Source organism: Salminus brasiliensis, chromosome 5 (assembly GCF_030463535.1).
Source record: "Salminus brasiliensis chromosome 5, fSalBra1.hap2, whole genome shotgun sequence".
NCBI classification, from domain to species: Eukaryota; Metazoa; Chordata; class Actinopteri; order Characiformes; family Bryconidae; genus Salminus; species Salminus brasiliensis.
The window spans coordinates 24,757,142-24,780,013 of record NC_132882.1 but is presented as its reverse complement, the minus strand read 5'-3'; the positions used below and the strand labels follow the sequence as shown (position 1 = coordinate 24,780,013).

The following is a 22,872-nucleotide window of genomic DNA, read 5'->3' as shown; positions in this document are numbered from 1 at the left end:
GCAGTGTCTGTAAACATGGTGGTGGTGAGGGGCCTCACGATATGAAGGTTATTATCACGGTGACGGGGAGCATTATGAACGTGACTGTGGGGATGAAGAGGATGCTAGTGGTGAGGATCTTGTTGATATTAAAGGGACGATCAAGGCAAGTCATAAACAGAGCGGGTTCATCGGTGCCTGACGTATTTGATCTGGAGACAGTGGAGAACACGAGACGGGGAGAGAGTACTAGAAGCACACTGGCGAGAGAGAGAGAGAGAGAGACAGAGACGGGGGGGGGGGGTGATATTAACGCGTCTGACGTAGTTACCATTTTCTGGTGAGAATACAGGCTAGCAGAGCTAACGCTCCTCCGCTGAGCAGCCTTTCTTTTTACATGAGGACAATAACGCTTTCTCCTGAGCTGTGTGAAAACATTACGCGAATGATACTAATAATGAAGCCGAGCTGAGCGATCTCGGGTTAAGGAGAAGCACAAAGGCGCTTTAAACCCCGGATTAGAGGCGGAGGAGGAGGGTGAGAGGGGCGCTAGCAGCACCACCACCACCACAACAACAACAGCATCAGCACCATCCGCGGCGGAGCTCCTTTATTCGAGCGGGACAGAGTAAGAGGCCGGCGGCGCGGATGGTGCGCGGGAACCCAGCGGCAGTATGCGAGCACCGCGGCGCTGGGGGACCGTGCTGCTGCTGCTAGCGGGACTCATGTCCCTCCTCAGTCCGGACAGAGCGCTCGGAGCGCCGCAGAGAGAAGGTGAGAGGAGCCGCTGAGTCGGAGGTGGAGGTTAAAGCCGCCTGGCTGGGACGGAGACGGCGGGGATGGATGGATGGAGGGAGGCGGGGGAATAGTACCATGGCAATTCATACAGATAGTAATGATGTTTATTAACTTACTGTTATAAAAATAATAATAATAAAAATCCTGTCATTGTGTAAACCGAGCTTCAGCGCCGCTGTGCATTGGCCTGACTGTGAAATGTGAAGGGCAGGCTGTGTGTGTACTGTGGGGTATTTTTATGGATCGTAACCGCTATTTCTGCGATCTTATTCGGTCAAATGCGTCGAGTACTGGTTATAGAGGCAGTCGGATATATATAGAGGGTGTTATTAAAGGCGTTATTCGTTTAGATATAGGAAACGGGGAAATATATAAATATGCTCATGTTCTCGTGTCATAAGCGAAAGATCAATAAAACCGTAAAAAGCTAACCCTGCTCCCACACATCAGTGTGTGATGTGTAAAAACAGTAGGATCTCCAGGCCGGTGTGTGTTTTTGTGACTAATATAATAACCTGTGATCGGGATCGTTTTACCGTCGGTTATTCACACGCTGACAGTCGCAATAGGCCTCATGTTTATTTGTGTGTAACGTTATGCAGCGCCTGTCTGCCCATATGACCAGCGAAGACGGAGCAAAATAAAATATGAATAAAATTCAGCAGACATACAGCCTCTGTACACACTTGCGAACAGCATATATATATATATATATATTTGTTATCGTTGGCGGTCTGATAAAAGCGTGTATCGCCATTTCGCTGCCTTTAACCCTCATATTCCCCAAAGATGCTCCTATTGTTAATCTCGGCCGGGCTCTACCTGTAATCCTGACCCTCTCCTGTCTGTGTTTGAATTGCTTTTTAAAACGAAAAAGCAAAGAAATGTGAAAAGTGTGCGAAAGTAGACTGCCAGCTACCATAACAGCGAACTAACATTTCAATGACATAATGAAAATGTTGTGATTCATTATCACCAGATTTACACACATGTGCGATGTGTTTTTGACCCATGTGGGGGCATTAGCGCTATACAGGAGTATAAATACCCCCACCTATAGGGTAATAATGCACCACCAACGGGCTGCTTATTCAAGGGGGAAAAAAACAATTTATATTAAAATAAAAATATTTTTTTATTATTTTATCACTTACGAGATCACTTTCTATATGCTTACAGCCTCATTCAAAGATTTGTTCTGATTTTACTTTATTAAGTGTTGACTTTTGTGACTATTGTTTTTAATCATGGAAATATGTTAGACCCTAATCATATTGTCACTGTAAAAAAAACAAACTCCAAAATGATGACTTCACAGGAAGGCAAAAATGCTCTTCACTTTGAATGGATGTCAATACATCAATCCAATCAGTTACTCAGTGTACAGGAGCAGATACAGGGTTCGTACATTGAGAAAACTAAAAACACACAAAAATGGAGATACTTGGTTTTCATTGAACAGCAGTGATATACACTTGTTATTATAAAGGCTTGACTTTTTAAAGTATGATAAAGGTTTGTGTCTTTAAAAAAAACTAAACTTTTTTGTACTTTTTTCAAAAGAAGATTGAAGAAACTTGTTTTAGAAGTGTTATCTGAATTATTTACATGAGCTTATGATATGGATGCTATAATAAGCTGCTATGGCTTATTTGAGAGTTCAGCTTCTTCTCAGGACGTTTGTTACTGAAGTGATTGTTGGCTCTCTTAATTAGACTCAGTACTATAATTATAGTTTTGAAACCGGGTATAACGTGTGTAAAGCAGACAAACCAATACATGAATATGGTGGAAATTGTGTTTAAAAAAACAAAAACAAATAAATAGTAGGAACCAAATAAATGTAGTTTTAAAATGAGAAACTCTTATATGAGCTTAAATTAGAAGAAAAAATAACATTAACATGTCAGTTAGTTTTCATGCTCACTTTATAGATAACTACCAACAAGATTTCATAATTAAGGCTGTTCATTGATTCAATAATCTCTGACAAAACGGGAAAATTGACACTGTATGGACAAATGTATTGGGACATCTGCTCATTCATGGTTTCTTCCAGAAACAAACAAAAAAATAAAAATAAAAAAATAATATATTATAAAAAAAAAAATATATATATATATATATATATATATATATATATATATATATATATATATATATATATATATTCCATTCAGTGACAACAGTGTTCAGGGACTAGACAAGCTGTGCATGTGCATTTGCACATCTATGTCAGCAATGTGTCCACAAACATTTGGACCTATAGTGTATTTCAGCTTTTACCTCAAGGTTTACATATCTTGAGAAACGGAGCACCTTTTTTTCTAGTTATTGAACATTTGAGTTTCTTTTATCTGCATCTCAGCTCATTCTCACATTCATGGTTGTATTTGTTCTTCATACATTAGTAGTTTAATTCCAAATCCCTGAAAGCAAATCAACACAGCCCTCCAGTTCCTCTTCAGGTTCGTCCCCGATGTCTGAGAAACACACATGGCTGGACCTGATGACTCACAGCACTGTCAGACTCCATTGGTCATGCCAAGAAGTTTTTTGTAGATTATTTTGTGTGTGTGTGTGTGTGTTTGTCTGTGAATATGCAGTGTTAGCGGTAATTTTCCATGCCATAGGTTATTTTAACCCCAGTGCCCTCCTCCCTTCTCTCTTCCACAGATGGTTCACCCCACGAGCAAGTTGAGGTACTCTAATTAAAAATGCCCCCAACCCTTCTGACTTGGTACCTTCCCTATCTGAGTGAATCTTTCTCAATTATTCAACCCTTTCCCCTAAAACAGGCCCTCACCCAATACAACTTTCCAAACGCCTGTCCCTCTCACTCACTAGTGAAAAGTACAAGGAATGTCTTGTATTATGAATTCTCCGGCTCCTTTGGTTTCCCTAAACTTTAACCTTTATCTTTCGAACCTCCTCCTTCTTACCCATGCAAATGCTGCTCCGCTCTGATTTCCTCTGCTGTCCTTCTTACTTTGACCAGCTGCCCAATGACTTGCATTTCATTGGGCTCCTATGTTCTGTTATAAATTTACTGCTAAAAGCTAATAGCTAACCTTATATCTCCTCTCCTTTCTCAGTGTTTTTCCCCAGTAGGACTATCTCTCTCTCTCTCTTTCTCTCTATATCGCTCTCTCCTCTTACTCTCTCAGTTCCTTTTCTGCTCTTTGTCTTACATTACCTAATTAGATTCATCTTTCGCCACCATCAAGATGGATGCGTGAAGCTAACTGCCATATGTGACTTTCCTCTGTCTCTTCTTTTTCGCCCTTCGCAGTTTCCGTCTCGCGGGATGGCTCCCTCTCTCCTCCACCCTACGTTGTCATCCTCATCTCCTGCTCTGGCCTGGTCTCCTTCATTCTGCTGCTCCTCACCTGTCTGTGCTGCAAACGGGGAGGAGTTGGCTTCAATGTAAGTCTCCTCTCAGATAAAATTAGATTATCATCTGCGGGACAGGGCTCAGACACAGGCAGACAGGAATCTAAATACAGGCACATTAACCCTTAGAAGAATGTTGTCATTACTGTTTAACTCTATGTTTACAGTTAAATATTACCCCCTTATGCTCTGTGACTTTTATTACTCCCTGAGGATATTAGGATAAGGACATGCAAAGCAGGCAAACTGATTGAGTTGTTCGTAAGCTATAACAGTGGGGGGAAAAAGCCAGGAAGCTGGCCCCAAGGAGGAGGAGGCTCCACTGGTTTACACTCACACTAGCTATAAGGGCAGTGAGAACACACACTTGGAGCAGTAGGTGAGGGTTGCTTCCCTCCTCAAGGGCACCTCAACAGTAGATGCCAGTCCTAAGGATTAAACCAGTGACCTGTCCGGTCCTAAGCCTACTTCACTGAACTTTAGGCCACAGCTGCCCCTAAATATAAATATAACTGCATAGATAATTACATAACTAGTTACTAGGGGTGTAACAGTACAAAAAAGTCATGGTTCGGTACGCACCACAGTTTGGGCCTCACGGTTCAATACAGAATAAATAATAAACTAAGACTAACTAAGACTTTTTTTCTTATTTAATTTGAACAAACAGTTGTGCAAGTTTATTCCTTCTACTGCTGTATAGCACCCCCTGAGGTAGCGAATACAGCCTGTGGTGTGTTAATTAAGCAGTAAAGTGTAAATATTAGCATGTTCAGTGTGTTTCCACAAATGCATTGTCTTCGTCTGATCCACCATGATTTCATGAGCTGAAATAATAATGTTTAAAGTCAGAATATTGGTAAAATACTTAATTTTTTATCAAAGGTGAGAACAGTGAGAGATGAATTCAGAGAGAGACAAACAAGCGCCTGAGTCAAGTGGCTGCCAGAGGGAGATAGATGAGAGATGAGGGTGTGGTGGGGCAAACAAGGCTATAGTTGCCACAGCAATACGCCTAAACCACTACATTTCCCACAATACCATGCAAAGCCAACAGCTTGTGAAATGACCATATTTACTCTAATAGTGTGTACCATGTCATTCTCTGTGTGACTGCGTGCACCGAACCGGGACCCCTGTATGGTGAAGGTTCAGTACGATTACACATACCACCATTCAACAGAGGGTCAGAGGTTTAAATCCCAGGACTGACTTTTTTCTAAGTGGAGCACTGCAGTTGATACAGAATTCACTTCAAATGTCAATGGACTTCATTATGTAATTAATTATGTAATGATTTAATTACTATCAAATATAGTGACTGGTGTAGCATAGTATAGCACCGTGGCAAACCCAGCCAGGCAAGCACACCAGGGTACACCAATATGGGTTCTTTGGGAAAGACTCCGAATGCTACATTCACCAATGTGTGTAACAACTGTTTGTCACTCTAAATATCCAGTATAAATAATACTGGATATTTATAACATTTTATCACAGAGTTTGAAAATGTGCAGGCTGAGGGTGATTTTAAAATAATAAAAAAAATGTGATGATTTTTGCTTTTACTGTGAGTGAGTGCAGTGCATCAGTAACTATAGATTACTAAAGTTGAAATACACGTCTATTACCTATAGGCTACAAATCGCATATCTCCAAAATGGTACTATAGAAGGCAAAAAACTCAACTTTCCTTTTTAATGGAAGCCAGTGTAAAAAGATAGTTGATCAGTACAAAACTAATCTGTTACTCTCTGTCTCCCTTCAGGAGTTTGATAATGCTGAGGCAGAGGAATGCTCAGGAGGCTCTAGCCCAGCACCTGAGGACAGCCTGTCCTCATGTCCATCTCTTCCAGAGGTCTATACATTGCCTCTGCGAGACCGAACATGCCCTGCACTGTCCAATGGCATAGGTACCCTCTCACGCACTGTCCACCTGCAGCCAGGCCCAAAAAACACAGTCCTCCACACACATCATCTAACTACTCAAAGCACACAGCTGGACCCTGACTACCAACACCCACCTCAGTGATAAAACCACATCTGCAGACAATACCCGACAGGTTAACTAACCCATAAATAGTACATATGTAAACATGTGCAGCACAGGTAAAAGTAACACCACCCCATCTACTTTTACTGTGGGTAAGCAGCAGCCTGGAAAGGCTTTACATTACATGTTGGAACAATGCTTTGAGCATTTGACTGCATTCAACCTCAAGTGAGGCAGCACACAAGTAGGGCAATTTGTGACGACATATTTGGCTTCTAAAGCAAGACAACACTAGGCACACTTCCCATGCAACACCACAGATACACAAGTACATACAGTACCACTAGCACAGGTACAGTACACACACAAAACACCACACATCATTCTCTCTGCTTATCCCACACACTCCACCTTATCTCTTTTGTCTTCATTTGGTTCCACAGACTCCAGTTCTCAGTGTTTTCGGAGACACACTCTCAACTACCTGCAGGAGATTGGAAATGGATGGTTTGGAAAGGTAATTCCAATGATAAATTATAATATAAGAAATAGTGCTAGAAATTTAGAAATTGTGAATTTAGAAGTGCTCCTTAAAGTTAAATATTAAATATTGCTGTGTCCCAGGACAGTACTCTAACCTATGATGTCTTGTATTTATAATTAAGTTTTATTATTTTGTCTAATGTTGCCTGCGTCAATAATGATCAATCATTCAGCTGGCTTTGAATTGAACATCATCAGACGAAAAGTCATTTTCATTGAGATATACAGCAGGCTGTCCACTGTCCAGAATGGCACTGGCCCAGATTTGGATCGTGTGTTGCCTTTGAGAGCTTATCCAGTTTCTGTGGTTGGCTAGAAAACAAGATTTAAGGTGTTTCACTCCCTGTGATCACTCTTTCCTCCTGCCTTGCAGTGTGACTTCATTATGCTCTTTTTTTTTAATGCTCCCGTCGCTGTATTCTATTCTGCATCTTTCTCGCTTTCTCTCTCTCCCCTCCCTCTCTCTCTTTCTCTCAGGTGATTCTGGCAGAGGTACTATGCGACTGCAGCTCCTCTCAGGCTGTGGTAAAGGAGCTGAAAGTCAGCGCCAGTCCGCTGGAACAGCGCAAGTTCCTGGCAGAGGCCGAGCCATACAGGTCACAGCTTTAATAAAGTGTGAAATTTTGTCCAAGTCCAGCCTGGCCTGACGCACTGCAGCTGAAGTTTTAATTCTGAGCCTTGTTAGGTTACCTAGTCTTTTAGGTTAACATATGAACGTTGATTGCCTTTACATTACATCTCAGATAAGTACAGTCTGAAATTGTGGGCCTGGTTGGACAACAAAACAAGTGACTTCAGTATGCCAAAAACAAAAAATGATTAAGGTAATTCAATTGAAAAAGCGAGAAACTAAATTAAATTAGGAGAAATGCAGGCCATTATTCATTATCCATTTAAAAAAGTGGGAAAAGGACTATAAGACCTAAACATGAAATATGAGCCCCATAATTATTTTTAGGAATTATAATCTGGAACAGCAAGGCCCTGTCAGGTTAGAACCAATATTTCTAGCCCTAGACAGGTAGGAAAATGTTTCAGTGCTCACTGCTACTTTGATTACGGAGGTACAAAAGCAGCAAGAGTCAAGCGCCAACCAACCACACTGATGCAAGAACATGAGCAGCAGCTTATCTGACCAGTCTTTATTCCCAGTCTCTTACATACTAACCATAAATAGTTAGGAGAATATAGGAAATCTTGAAGAAGCCCATATGGAGCATATGTGTATGCTATGTTAAGCTGATTTTGTAATGATCAGTGTCACATAAGAGTGTAACCGTGCATAGCAATCCAAAAATGTGATGATGTACATCGTGGAGAGCAGGTGTTTTATTAATTATGAAAGGTAATGCAGCTGCATTGTTTAAATATCCAAGTCTGAGGACAACCAGTAGCAAAGTACAACCCACTCTAGCATGTGCTACACTCCTCCTGCTCCTCCCAGCTCTAGTCTCATTAGTAGATTATACAGCAACGTGGATACAGTATTCATTTTTTTCATTCATATGTTGTATCTGATTTTTTAAAGACATTCAGTATCTTATCTGTGTAACTTAAGTGCAGTAACTGATAAAAACACTGCCTAGAAACTGGGTTAGTGAACACTCCAACAGCACAAATGGCCTATATATTGTTCCCAGTTTGGAGTATAATTACACTTGCCTACTCTGTCTCTTTCTCTGTGTCTCCTCATTCCTTTATGGTCACTGTAATTTACCCTTTAACATTTTTCACCTAGTTGTCCTTTTTAGGCCTAGATAGCTAATTCTCTCTCTGTTTTTTTCTTACAGAAGCCTCCAGCATCCCAACATCCTGCAGTGTTTGGGGCAGTGCAGTGAGAACATCCCCTATCTGCTGGTCATGGAGTTCTGCCAGCTGGTAAGCACTCAGAGTTCTACTCCAGCACTCATCCATATCCAGTATTTGGAACCTGACTGAATAACCTTATTATAATATCAAATACACACACACACACACACACACATGCATATATATACAACAGTCAGCGAGTGTCAAATTGTGATGGCTAGATGACTAGGCCAGGGTATTTTCAGAACATCAGGCAGGCTTTGTGGGGTGTTCCCTGTATGCAGTGGTCAGTACCTACCAAAAGTGGTCCAAGAACCACCTGTGAACCCGGCGACAGGGTCATGGGCACCTAAGTCTCATTGATGTGATCCAAAAAGGCCCCAGATATCACAAGACACATTCAGAGGTCCTGTGGAGACAATGCCTTTTGGCAGGTGGTGGTAAAGTTATGCCTGATACCTGGTATACATACGTTTTTTTCAACAGGGGTAAGAAAATTCAAAAGGTTCAAAAAAGTGTTGCTATTACTAAAAAACATTTGAAGAACCCTATGTTTACATTTATGGCATTTAGCAAACGCTCTTATCCAGAGTGATGTCCAAACATAGAGAGGTAGAAATTTTAGAGGTAGAATATTTATTGTATTTATTATAACCTCCAGGGTGACCTCAAAAGGTATCTAAGGGCTCAGAGGAAGTCAGACGGCATGACACCGGACCTTTTGAACCGGGACCTCTTGACATTGCAACGAATGGCATATGAGATCACCTCAGGCCTCCTGCACCTTCATGAGAACAACTACATACACAGGTGAGCAAACTAGTACATTATTCTCCTCCGTTTTCCTATTTTCTTTTAAAAAAGCTACAAATCTCTGTGGCAGGAGCTGGGAGCTTCTCCAATGATGCACAACACTGCATAAATGCTTATTGTAACACATAACCATCCTCTCACCCTGGTCAAACATAATTTCTACACTTTATGGGTCCTGCTTTTCAAGGTGCCAGGTTGTGTACAGTAAATGCAAATTGATGGTGCTGACTTATAGATGTAAATAAATTGATGCGTTAGGCTTGTGTTTGTCTCCCTCCAGTGATCTGGCACTGAGAAACTGTCTGCTTACCTCAGATCTGACAGTCAGGATTGGAGACTACGGTCTCTCACACAACCACTACAAGGTACTTATCATGCACTTTGCATCTTAAGAACACTGTTTCAGTTAATATGCCATTAATCTACATGCTCAGGTATGCATGAGCGCATTTGTGAGCACAAAAAGTTATTGCATGCATACCTTACTGAACATCATATTCTTCTGATCACTAATTAAAATGCATGACTTCTAGAGATGCTCTGAAATGTAAAGTAATGGCTGGCATCGATATCCAAAAATGGTCATGCACATATTGGCCCATACCTACGACAGGCATGTGCAAATGAATTGCTTAACTTGATGGCTGAATTGATCAAATAAAATTGACTCAATTTTATCCTAAAATAAATGACCTTTCATGATCTTATTTTTTACCTGCTAAAATGAAGTCAAATTATTTCAACATCATTTTTTAAATCCCATAAAATCTCTATTTAACCTTGGATTGTTATTTTATCAGAACAGGTGTATCATAGTAGACTAATCTGATTACTCACTGCATTTAGCTTAAAGAACATGAAATCTAATTTCTCTGAATCTTGAAGGATATGTGTTGGCTTTTCTGTGCCACTAACAGGAAGACTACTATCTGACTCCGGATAAGCTATGGATTCCTCTGCGCTGGATCGCCCCAGAGCTGCTGGAGTTCCGAGGAGGATTAGTGGTCACGGACCAGACCAAGACCAGCAACGTCTGGTACAGACAATATAGATTGATCAGTAATAGGACACTGTGCAGTAGATCAGTCAGTTAGAGCTGCAACAAACAACTATTTTCATAGTAAATCTAGCAATTAATAACAATTAATAAAAATCTCAATACCAAATAGCTGTCAGCTTTTACATTTAGCTTTAGAAGTTGTTTTATGTAGTTTCTAACCAACAATTAAGACAATAAAGACAAGTAACTTTTTAAAAAAATCACTGTTTTAATTATTTTAATTATTGTTGACATGGTCTATTTGTTAATTTTTTTTCTGCACAAGCTGTAATTTCAAACGGTATTTCACACTGTTATGGTTACATTTTGTTGATTATTGCGCAGTTCATGCACATTCCGAGCCGTTCCCAGTTAACTTGAGAAAATAGTCAGCGATTTTAGTCGACATTGTTCATTGGTAGAAGAGCTTAAAAAAGACACCAATCCTGAAAATCAAAGAATCTTCAGTCTACATAATCTACTTATTTTGTATGATTCATTTCTGTAAGCCCAACATAATCGATTTAATGCATTGTTTTTTTGATTGGTAGGTCTTTGGGCGTTGTGATTTGGGAGCTGTTTGAATTTGGTGCCCAACCACACAGACATCTGAGTGATGAAGAAGTCCTTACATTTGTCATCAAGGAGAGGCAGATCACGCTTGCACAACCACGCCTCAAGCTATCTCATGCAGACTACTGGTCAGTTTCTATTATTGCTTTTTATTAGGTTTAGGTTTATTTGATTTCCTTTTGCTTTCATGCTGGAAATTAGCCTATTTTTTCATCAGCTTGTTCATATTTGTGAAGCAAAGCATTGTCAGCGCACCAAGAGTTTCAGTGGCGATAAAGTACACATATTTATTGTTTTCAAATTAAAGAAAAAAGTTCTTTGTGTTTTTTAGGTACGAGGTCATGCAGTCGTGTTGGCTTCCACCCTCTCAGCGGCCAACGGTCAATGAAGTCTTCATTCTCCTCTCCTCTCTCCTGGCTGCGGAACAAGGGAGGAGTGTATCAGAGGATGAGGATGAAGAGGAGTATGAGGAACAACATGGCAGAGGAAGAAGAGGCGAGAGCGAAGAGTCATTCGAAAGACGATGGGATTCTCTTCGCCCCAATGCGTTTCAGTCAGCTGCTGGCGAACGGCAGAGAGAAAGAGTTTATTGCAGAGAGGGCGGAAGTTTCAGAGGGAATGGTAACTCCTTCCCTCTGCTGGATCCTGTGAATTCAATTACTCCTACAACATCTGAGCTTGACGACATCTTAACAGTCACTGAGACTAGCAAAGGGTTAAATTTTGAATACTTCTGGGAGAAGGCCCATGGTAGGAGGGGTTACAAACCTCTTCCTCCCCCTCAACCAATACCTACGCCCAGCTCTGGTCACAGGCAGTCTCTTGACACACCCACAGTGGTTCCTGTGATCAGTGCTCGTAGCCCCTCATTAGCCAGTGAGTACTACATTCGCCTGGAGGAGCACACCCCGCAGGACAAATCCCCTTCTCTGAAAGGAAAAACGTCATTACGAGCAGATTCTGTCAGTCCCGGGGATCTGGAGTTAGTAGAGATTCGTAGTGGAAGTCTTGGAAAAGAAAGACCTGCTTTTGGTTATCAGGACAAATTTGGACGAGGTGCTGCTTCTCAGACCGTTCAGACCGTAAGGTCCAGTGAAGTCCAGGTGCTGGTGCCAAACACAGGCCTGGTTGAGTTTAGTAAAGAAGGCTGCAGCAGAGTGACCGATTTTGCAGTGGTAGATGTTGGAGACAGAACAGAAGATGTGAAAAGAGACTCAAACCCGAGGTGCTCTGGATCTGTAATTTCCCAAGCACCCATTCTTCCTCCAAAACCCCGCTCAATGTCCATCTCATCAGGCAACCACTTGCACTCGCGGCCCCTACCTGTTCCTCCTCCGATATACCCTCGATCCTATGGGCTGGGTCACTACCCTGGATCATCCTACCCCATGGGAAAGTCTGAGGCTTCAGATTCAATATTCCTGAGCAGCTCTTCCTCATCTAAAGCTAATTTTGATCATTTAGGGTTTAATCGCACACACCAGACACTGCCTCCATCTCCCTCTCTCTCTCCATCCATTCCCCCATCCTCTGGAGGACCGTCTGTGTTTCCTCCACCTCAGACCTGCCCTCCACCCCTCCCTCCTCATTACAGACTTCAGAGAAGTTCCTACCCCCATTATTCTGGAGAAACATTTCCCAGACATAACAACTCTGCAGTGCACTTACAACGAGACCCGTTAAGCTGTGACTATGCTGACAAGCGAATTGCTGACAGAAGTCTGACACGTTCGCAGTCCTTGCACAATTCAAGGGATGGCACGGACTCCTACATTAAAGACAAGGGGTCCCCATTGGGCAGAGATTCGTCTTATTGTAAAATGACTCGCTCACAGTCCACAGTTCCAGAGTTTGAGAGAAAGTCCTCCTCCAGCCCAGCATACTCAGAGGAAGATGATGATGATTCCCTGTTTCTGTCTCCAAGCAGATCCAGCAGTGCCACTACCATTGAACACATTAGCCTGGCAGAGGAGCAAGACCCTGCTACAACGGAACTTTTCTCCAGAGGAATGAAGCGAACCCAATCCCGGCTTGATACCATTCTCCCGGCCATCTGGAAGGAAGATGCAGAGCTGCATCGGGAGAGAGTTGCAGCAGCCAAGAAATCCCCAATACATCTGTTTCTAACTGAAATCTCCAGCGAATCTTCAGACTCAAACATGGGACAAACCTCATGGGGCAGGGAGAGTGACAAGGAGAATGGATTTCGAGGGATGCGACGCTCCCAGTCCCTCCTTACTGAACTCGACTCAGCCTCTCAGGGTTGGGAGTCAGACAGAGGATCGCTTACCGGACTGGACAATGGCCCTAAAAAGAGGGATTTGTTTCTCACTGAGATTGACACAGCAGTATCAGATTGTGAAGATGTGTATGACGGTGATGGGGGAATCCCAGTGTCTCGCTTTGGAACCACACCCTTCCCTTACGCTCGTCCACAAGACCTGCCAACATATGCAGAAGCAGAAGAAGCGTATTCTCAAGGAATGAAGAGATCACGCTCCCTGTTATCTGACATCACTACCGAGACTGAGTCTAAGAAAGAGGAAATGACCCGAGAGGAGTTTCTAAGGGAGATCCAATCAGCTGAGACTTTTCTAACTGAAATAATAACAAGACAGCGCAAACAGGAGGAAAGTCTGTCACCTACAGCAATATCACCTGAGTATGAGTCAATATGCATTGAACCAGGGTCCTCACAAACGATAAGATTTGAATCTGAAAGATCATCAGGGAAGCCCATGAGTGACATGAAAGAAGCCATCTACGCTCAAGTTACCAAAAGAGTGAAAAAGAGTGAAATAAAAGTCGCAGTTCGTCCAGAAATTCCAGTATTGCAAATAGCATCAGAATTGCAAAGCATTAAGACAGAGAAAACAACAGCACCTGATACTAATCTGGTTAAGGCAGACACAAAGCCTCAGTGCCCTGCTGACTTTGTTCCTTCAGGAATTTTGCCTAAAACAGGGCTTCTAATGGACCAGTTGTCTCCTCTTATGACAGACGAAAAAGATGCTGAGGTGACAGACAGTGGAAATGAAGCATTAGGGTCCAGTGTATCTCTTAGTTATGTAAAGCCTGGAGAACGAGGAGAACTGTGTAGACAGTCTGAAACTCAGTCCTTTTTAGAGGGTAACTCAGATGAGGGCCTAATCAAAACCCCTGAGCGTGTTAGTGCAGTTCCTAAGATGGACAGGGAAGAAATATGCATGCAGGCACAGCTAACAACAGATGAGGGCCGTCCAGTCAGCCCTGGCGCTATAGACTCAGAGGTTCTAGGTGATGATTCGCCTAAAAGTTCGTCAACATTTATAGACATTCCTGAGCAAACCAAGTCAGCAAATACCAATTCCTGCACAACTGAGACCATCTGGGACACAGTATTGTTTCCCACAGTTATTCAAAACAGACAAAGCCTAGAATCACCACAGACTAAGCCCCAGGCCTCACAAATGGAGACTCCTCCATCTCCTCTATCCAGTGAGCAACTATCTCATACTGAAAGCGACAAACATTCCAATATGATATATGATGCTAAAGAAAAAGAAATCTTAAAGAATTTGACTTCAAATGAGTCAGCACTGCCTCTGGGACAAACAGACATGGATGCCTTCCCATTTCCTTTGGCAAGGGAACCAAACTCTGATCAGTCCCTGTCCACTATTACACCCACAGACTCCACAATGTCACCTCTTACGTCTAGTTCTATGGATTGCCTCACACCTGGAGACTCATGGACTGTTGGGGGAGGCTCTGGCTGGAGGGTCCTTGGAACTGAAACACCTCATCGAGACTCTGCCTATTTCTCAGACAGTGATTGGGACGCTAGTGAGGGTGTGCCCAGACGAGGAGGCGATGGACTGTGCTCCTCTCGTCCTGGCAGTAGCAAAGCAGGAGAGAGAGGAGGAATACTGATGGGTATTGAGGAAAAGACTGAAGTGGATGATGACGGTCTAGTAGGGCACGAGAGTTTGGAAAACAAAGCAAAAGACAAGGGACAGATTAAAGAATTATTGTCAGATAAAATGGTCTTGCGGAGATCTGGTGATGGCATAGAGACGGTAGAGGTCAGCATTGCTGAAAAGAGTCTCGAACATGGTAATGATAAAAGTGTCCTGAATGTTTCAGAGGACTCAAAGACTCACAACAGCACTGAGCTTATTGACAATTTACTCTCCACTATTGATGACGAGCCACTGAAAGGGTTTCCGTACAGCAGTGGCTTGCAACTCAGTTACCAAATGTCATCCCTTGATGATTCTAGTCAGGAAAGAGAGTTTCATAACTCAGGACACAGCTATGGATTGCCTCCTAAAACAATAGAAAAAAGCCCAGTGGAGGAACTCCTAGGGCATCAGGCATATTTGAAAGGTAATGAAAATGAAATTTTAGATTCTTCGCAACTAAACGAAATTCAAAAGCAGATACCAATGCCAGACAGCAGTGAATCCAGGTTGTCTCAGTTTTACAGCCTTCAGACAGAAACTTTGCCATCCTTCACCAGCATCCAGGTTAAGAACAAGTCCAGCACTGAGGACACACAGTCAATCTTAACCCACTCCATCTGGTCTGAGACCAATACAGAGTTGACGTCAAAAACAAAGAGGCTGACATTAGATGCACAAGAGGTTGATACCAATGAACTGGGCTTGAGAAACCTGTCTTACACTGAAGAAAGTGAAGAGGAGCAGGAAAAGGCGAAGTCTGAAAGCGAAGGGCAGCTAGCTGCAGTTGAGCTGTGTTTCACAACCAAGAAATCTCCAAATACAGAAAGAGAGCAGGCCCTTCCAACAGAGACCTCAGCTAAAGAAAGTTTTCATGACATTGTTGAGGAACCCTCAAGGGGACTAGAACTGAAGGCCAAAGAGTTGTGGAATGCTAATAATGTCGAAGGCACAGGTGTATGTCTGAAGGGAGAATTTGATTGCCATCGATTCCAGGAAGGAGATCTTCCATTGTGCTCAACTGAAAATGACCAATGGGCATCAGCTGAAAATGAACACTGGGCGACAGCTGAGATTCAGAGTTCCGAAAGAGAATTAGGGTCAGAGTTTTTCCCAGGTCTTGAACAAAACAAGTGTGCAGAGGGAGAGCGATTGGTTGCAGGCTGTGAATTTTGGGACGAAGAAGCAAATGATGAACTAGCAAAGAGTGAGCCTCATCCTACCATTTTGGAGGCTCTTGAAAATAAGTGCAATGATGAAAGGCTGCAACAAGCCAATTACTCTGCGCAACACACTATTCCCAGTTGGGTTCAGCCAGCTCCTCCACTGCAGATGATGGTTATTCATCAGGAGGAAAACAATGAGAATCCTGACATGGAGAATGGAGAGCTGCAACATGAAATAAACTGCATAAAGGTGGAGGTGGATAATCTGGAAAACCCAGAGCAAGAACTACTCCCCCAGCTGAATGGTGTTGAAAATATGAGCTCCAGTGCCCCAGGTTCCAAAGTGTATATACAAAATGAAGCAGATGAAGATGACATTTTGGACCCTGAAGGGAATCAAAACTTCAACAGACTGGCGAACATCCTTAACTTCGAGAATGAGGCAAGAGAAAGAGATGTAGAGCACTCCTCCCACCCTAGTGACTTTGTGAGGTTTGAAGGTGTGAAAATTGATGAATCTCAAACTGACCACAACAACAGCTGGGCCACAATACCATTTCAGACCGAAGAGATGAAGGCCTTGGTCATGCCCTCCACAGTAGAAACGTCAAACTTGCCTGGCACTGCTAGTACTGCTATTAAACCTCACGTAACTGCAGAATGCCAAGACAGTTACGACAGTCTGGCTGACAGAGAGGATTTTGGAAATCACTGCCAAACGTCAAATAGGGAGAGCGAAGAGCTTATATTTTCTGAAAAAGACAAATGCGATTCTCTTCCCTGTCCCAGTCTGACGGTTAACACTGAAGAAGAACCGTGCACAGTCCATACAGGCAGTGTCCAGTGCTGCGCTCCTGCACTGGTGTCTATGGAGATCTCTGACTGCGATGCTTCTCAGCATGCAGAGATGAGTGACTGCCAAGGCCCCACCAACTATCCAAACACAGTGCACCATATAGAGATTAAGTCTAATGCAAATGTACAGAGCACAACTGACCAACCCTGGCCTGAGGTCATAGACCATGAAAGTCTATCAGACTTTTCTAATGATGCCGATTCTTTAGATCAGTCTGAGAGGGAGCGTTCAACCAACACTCACAGCAAAGGAATTACTGCAAATTTGGGACAGAAAACACATATGTCATTACTCACCGAAAATCAGACTCACCTGGTGTCAGACTGCATCAGTGAGAATGACAGAAATAGCACGTCCCGTCCAATGATCTCTCAATGCTCTTTAAACTCCATCCCAGAGTTGCTGATCTCAGAGTGGAAGGATTTAGATGAGGAGCCCTTGGAGGACTTTGAGAAGCTAGAGAAGTTGTGCTGCATTTCTGGAGATGAAGATATTCTTGGAGACCTCTTCTTGGGAAATTTGGAACTGCTTGAGTCACTGAAAAAGAGTACTATCACAGCGGAGGGCCAAGACAACTCTGGGACTTTACAAGGCCGGACAAGAGTTGAGCTGAAGGAAGAGGTCGATGGAATCTCAGATATTTCCACAGCAAAATCACAAGTCTTTGAGCAGAATGAGAAGGGCTCTCAGAACTTCCAAGAAGGTTCTCAGCTTTTACTGGAAAAGAAGCTGGGAGCACATGTGTCATCGAACATTTCACCATGTCATTCAAGTGAAGCTACCAAAGGTCAACGATCACTGTCCCAAATGCCAACAAAAAATGGGCTAATGATGCAGGTAAAAAAAAAATCAGTACAAATGTATTAGGGCCTAGAACTTTTAAGCATTTAAGCATATTCTTACTACTACATTAAATAATTATTACTTATAAATATTGTGACAATATATCATAGTGCTATACACATAGAAGGTGTGCCATTAGTTTTTGTGTTGACCTAGCTAGTGATTAAGCTGTGTATTTGTCATTAGCACATGTAATTCACATTTAAACCATCTTTCACTTTTCACTTCAAGGTTTGTGAAGAGAAACTACAGTACTCTCTCAGTGAGAACGTCAAAACCAATGTGCTCTGGGGATCTGCCCTCACTGACAGCGTCATCCTGCGTCCTTGGGGTGACACCAACCTCACCACTGAGAATGATGCTGCCAGGGAAAAAGCCTCCCTGGAAACAGAGAGGTACATTGTGTAAACATGTATATAAATGAATATTTATATTACTAAGCAGCTTAAGGTACTTTATGTACACTATATGGACAAAGGTATTGGGACATCTGCTCATTCATTGTATGTTGGAGTAACTGTCTATACTGTCCAGAAAAGGCTTTCTACTAGATTTTGAATAGAGCACCTTCATTCCAGAAAACACAGTTCCACTACTCCACAGCTCAATGCTGGGGGCTTTATACCCCTCTAGCCCATGCCTGACATTAGGCATGGAGCCAGAGGGTTAATGTTTATCTGCTCCAGAGATTCTGTCAGCGGCATAGCTGAATGTATTCATTAGAAGGGGTGTCAATCTCAGGGACAATCTGAGGATAATCTTGGGGATATTCTGGTCCACAAGTTTTCATATTTCATTAACATGGCTTGTAATGTTAAAGGTTAAGGTTAAGGTTACTGTTGATGTGTTTTGATGTCATAAATAATTTATCCCGCTTACTCCAGTCTCTGCAGTAAAGGAGAGGCAGTCTCCTCAAGCCCAGCGTTATCTAAGAGTGAAGATGCTGAAGAAGAAAGTGAGATGCTGACAGTGATGGAGCAGCCTGAGATCGCACCTGCCCTACCTGCTACAAACCAAGCTATGAAAGGTACTTTTAACATAAGTGAGCTAGTACACCTGAACATAAATGAGGACCTGGGTCTATACGATTTCTCAGTGGAAAGAAGGAGAGCCAAGTCCTGATTGGTTAAACAAGGTGACCGTTGTATAGGTGACAGTTGTAGTTAAATGAAATCTCCATTTTCTAGAAAGTGGACTCCCAACAACACATATGGATAGGGCAAATGCTAATGGTTCATCAGTACTGATTTTGAGAACCACTGTCTTACAGAGAACCATAAAGCTTTCTTTTATACGTAATGGCAATCAGATTTACACCATTTATCCAGCTGTCATTTACAGAGTTTATGTTGGCTAGAATCATGACCCAGATTATATGATGGCAGTCCTTCAGCTCTGCAGTGTGTTTAGATGCGAGATATTTAACACACTTTCTCACACTCTCCATCTTTGCTTTCATTTTCATCATCCCCCTTTCCAGCTAAACTCGCTCGTCTCTCCCTTTCCCTCCCTCCACTGGCACTCTCGCTCCCTCTCTCTCCTGGCACCAAAGGAGGATTCTGGGACGGGGGTGACCACAGAATTGGTCGCAGGAGGGGGGTTTCAACCGGAAGCGATCCTGAAGAAGACGAGGAAGAAGAACAGGAGGACGAGTCCTCCAGGAAGGTTATCGTCATCACAGAAACAGATGTTCACAAGCGAGTAGGCCTGCGGAGCTTGCTGAAATCGCCCAAGGAACCCCTAGACAAAGAGAACCGCGACCATGGAAGGAACGTGTCCTTTTTCGATGATGTCACAGTCTATCTTTTCGATCAGGTGCCAATAACGCATTCAACTTTGTGTGGAGCCTAAAATATATCAAGGAAAACTCACTGTCCCAGAACCGCACATTGTGTGCCATACTTAATACATCTTATTTCTGAATGGACATATTGCTGTTGTTAGAATTAGATTTATTAGACTAATTGTAATTGTTCTAATTGCAGTTAGACAGACTTGTAGACTTAATTGGTTCCTTGCTCATTACCTTCCGATCTCATCTTGTAGGAAACTCCAACTAATGAGCTGAGTTCTGGCTCTGCACCTACAAGTCCGTCTCCTCTTGGAAAGCCTGCTCACTTCGATGGACTTGGTGAGTATCTGAAAGAGAGAGCACACTGTTGCTGGACTGGATCACTCAGGATGCATGTTAATGCCAGGTGTCATCGGGGCCTTAGTTACATAAAGCATAAATTTACAGATCTTGCATATATATATATATATATATGGGAAGGGTAGAATTTTGAAATATTTTGGGTAAAAATGAAAAGACTAGGCATTTTTATATCAGTATTTGCTAATACATGGTTATTCTTTCACTGGCAAACTAATTAGAGAAATGCTGCCTTTTTCACTACAAATGTTCAAATATGAAACCACTTCTCTTAAGTGCCAGACTGACTGTGAGTTTGAGTTACATTATTTATTTGATTTATTTTTCACAAATCAGCACTAAATTTAGATGCTCTCATTTCTCAGCCCCTCTTGGTGTGCAGAGCAGTTCAAAGCTCTGCTCAAGTCTATTTAAGGAGTACTGGATACTGAAATCCTGAGCTTCTGTATCACAAGAGATAAGTAGATGAAGTATAATGCTGTGACCCTTCGGTGACGTTTAATATGTGTTAATTGAACAGCTTCACACTATATACGCTAATGTTTGGATTTTAAAGAAAATGAGCTGAGGCCGTTAGTCTAATAGAATGAACCTCCTAAAGCAACATTTATGTAGCAAATTTACCCTAAACTAACAGCTTCAAAATCATTTTGATGCTCCACTGACTTGTAATAGGGAGTGGCATCTCCTGCTACTACACTAAGTAACTTATGGTGGAGCGGGAAGGGCAAAGCTTGTGAGAACTGCATAACACAGTCCACATGCTTCTTTCATTTCCGACGTCGGTTTTGTATTTCTCAGCTTGCCGACAAATGCACATCTACTGCTGTCCATCAAGGGGAGCTAAAAGCGTAGTTTGTATTTACATCAGTGGTGCAAAAATAAATGACACTTCCCAACAGTTCTTGAGTAATGCTGCTTTAAAGCAGCACTATGGGAAATTGGCATTTCTTGCTTCTGGGTCTCCCTACAGTCGAGAAGTGTCATTCACGCTTTGAGGCACCCTAAAGGATCTATATTTTGTTGTTAAAAAAATCCATATTTTAACAACCTGGAAATTCATCCAGTAGCATTCCCCAGGAAAAAATGTAGCAATCTTCAAAATGATTTTCCTCATGGAGAAACCCAGCTTAGATCTGGAGCTCTTAATATGGGCATGACACTGGCTGCAGAGTGACAGCCTATAATTGGGCTGTAAAATTGCTGGTGTGTGAGAGGAATGCTACTTGAGTGCCAATAGCTCCACTTTGTGGACAATCTGAATATATTTCACAAAATGAACAAAGTGAACATAAACAACATAAAAAACAACCTGATTTTTTAAAAATATCACTATGTGCTCTTTATATCAGTGCTGGGGGAAATGAAAGTTAGCTTCATCAAGCTTCATCTTGCTAATGGCATATGTTTGTTCCTGCTAGGAGGCAGCAATCACAAGGCCAGCAAGAACAAGGACCACATGAAGCCAAGATCTCCCACAGGTATCAGTTCAGTCCCGGCATCACGCTTCACTGTCAGCCCTGCCGACGACCCGCATTTGGTGTGACCCACTCTTCCTTCCGACACACCTGGAGAAAATGTAGCTCTCTGGAGTGACAGAGTTGTCTCTGCAGTCATCGTGAACCACGGTGGCTTCTGGAGGTTATTTTTTTAAATCAGGCTAAAGACTCCTGTTTCCAAGGCTGGAGATATTCCAGGTTTTACTTTGCTGCAGGAGCAGGTCCATTCTGTGCAAAGCAGGAACCTCTACAGCCAAGCAGCCGGGAGCTATGTAAAATCTGAGATGGAGTTTACGGCTATGCAACGGGAGTCTTATTGTGTACCAGCTTAACTGCTCTATTTTCATGGCTTCTTGAAGTACGTTTGTATTCCGATCCTCTTTCACAGAAGGGGAAGCACTTTCTTTGACCAGTACCTGTCTATTTGTGAGCTTGAATAGAAATATTGCCATTGTAAATTCGTTCTCATTGCAGTCAGACATCCTTGTAGGCTCGAGAGGGCAAACCCACCCTCCCTATCTAACAGTGCAGTGCTCTTTTAGTATTTGTACAAATGGATAGTGAATTTACTGTACAAACTCATTTTAGAACCATTTATTTTAGATGTATTGTTAGAACGCACGACACAAAATGAACCTGCTACCTACTGTTATGTTTTATACTGTATTTTTTATTGCAAATTGTTGTGTATTTCTGTTAACTACATTGTGTATTTATTTATTTATTTATTTATTTATTTATTTATTTATTTATTTATTTGCAGTCTGATTTACTGTACAGTTGCAGCAGTTGCACAATTACTTTGCTTTCATTGTTTTTGGATGTTGTGCTTTGTTTTAATAAGTTGCTTCATCCGTCTCATCAAATAAAGCCAGATATTTCCATAAGTATAAATGCTTTGAAATATTTTATATTATTTACCTATTTCTAGATGTTAGTCTGTATCTATTTGTCATTTAGTGTGTCTATTTATAAATGTTATTTTTAACAGTATGTATTTGACATGTTCTCGTCATTACTTACATTCAAAGCGATTATTGTTGCTAAGCATGGAGGAAAAAAAGAGAAGTCAGCGCACATGGCCATGAGTTGATCTGTTCATTAATATTATTTTGATGATCAGTCGGTGTCGAAAGTGACCCAGATCATTTGTAAAGTCGCTTTCAGCGTCTGTTTCATTGCGAGGTTTCTTGAGGTTCTGGATAACCTGGAGAGCAAAAAAAAAAAATAAATAAATAAAAACACAAACACACAAACAAAATCACATGGAGACTGTGAAACATTTAATGAACTGTTTGATGAAAATAAATTGTACTGGCTTATAATACCCTGTTGTACTGACTTTTTGAGAAGTGCTTTAAAATCCCAAATACGTTTTATTTCATGTAGATTATTCTAAATGATTGGTTCTAAAAAATAAATTAATTTTAAATAATAAATATATATATAAAAAAAATTAAAAATAAATAAAATAT

The 22,872-nt window shown here is 41.9% G+C and overlaps 1 protein-coding gene across 2 annotated transcripts; it reads left to right on the top strand.

The window, feature by feature from the left end:
* Nucleotides 1–286: 286 nt before the first annotated feature.
* On the top strand, nucleotides 287–22,722 carry lmtk3 (lemur tyrosine kinase 3). 2 transcript variants are annotated; one of them, XM_072679905.1, is made up of 16 exons: nucleotides 287–753; nucleotides 4,070–4,203; nucleotides 5,939–6,083; nucleotides 6,607–6,680; nucleotides 7,184–7,302; nucleotides 8,497–8,584; nucleotides 9,177–9,325; nucleotides 9,609–9,693; nucleotides 10,246–10,364; nucleotides 10,919–11,068; nucleotides 11,272–17,740; nucleotides 17,978–18,141; nucleotides 18,631–18,773; nucleotides 19,299–19,561; nucleotides 19,793–19,877; nucleotides 21,320–22,722. In XM_072679905.1, exons 1-16 carry the CDS (start codon nucleotides 654–656, stop codon nucleotides 21,442–21,444), a joined length of 8,412 nt encoding a protein of 2,803 aa, XP_072536006.1. In that variant the 5' UTR covers nucleotides 287–653; the 3' UTR covers nucleotides 21,445–22,722. The 2 variants fall into 2 exon arrangements, with proteins under 2 accessions (XP_072536006.1, XP_072536004.1); XM_072679903.1 differs by having other exon boundaries at nucleotides 19,227–19,561.
* The last annotated feature ends 150 nt before the right edge of the window (nucleotides 22,723–22,872 follow it).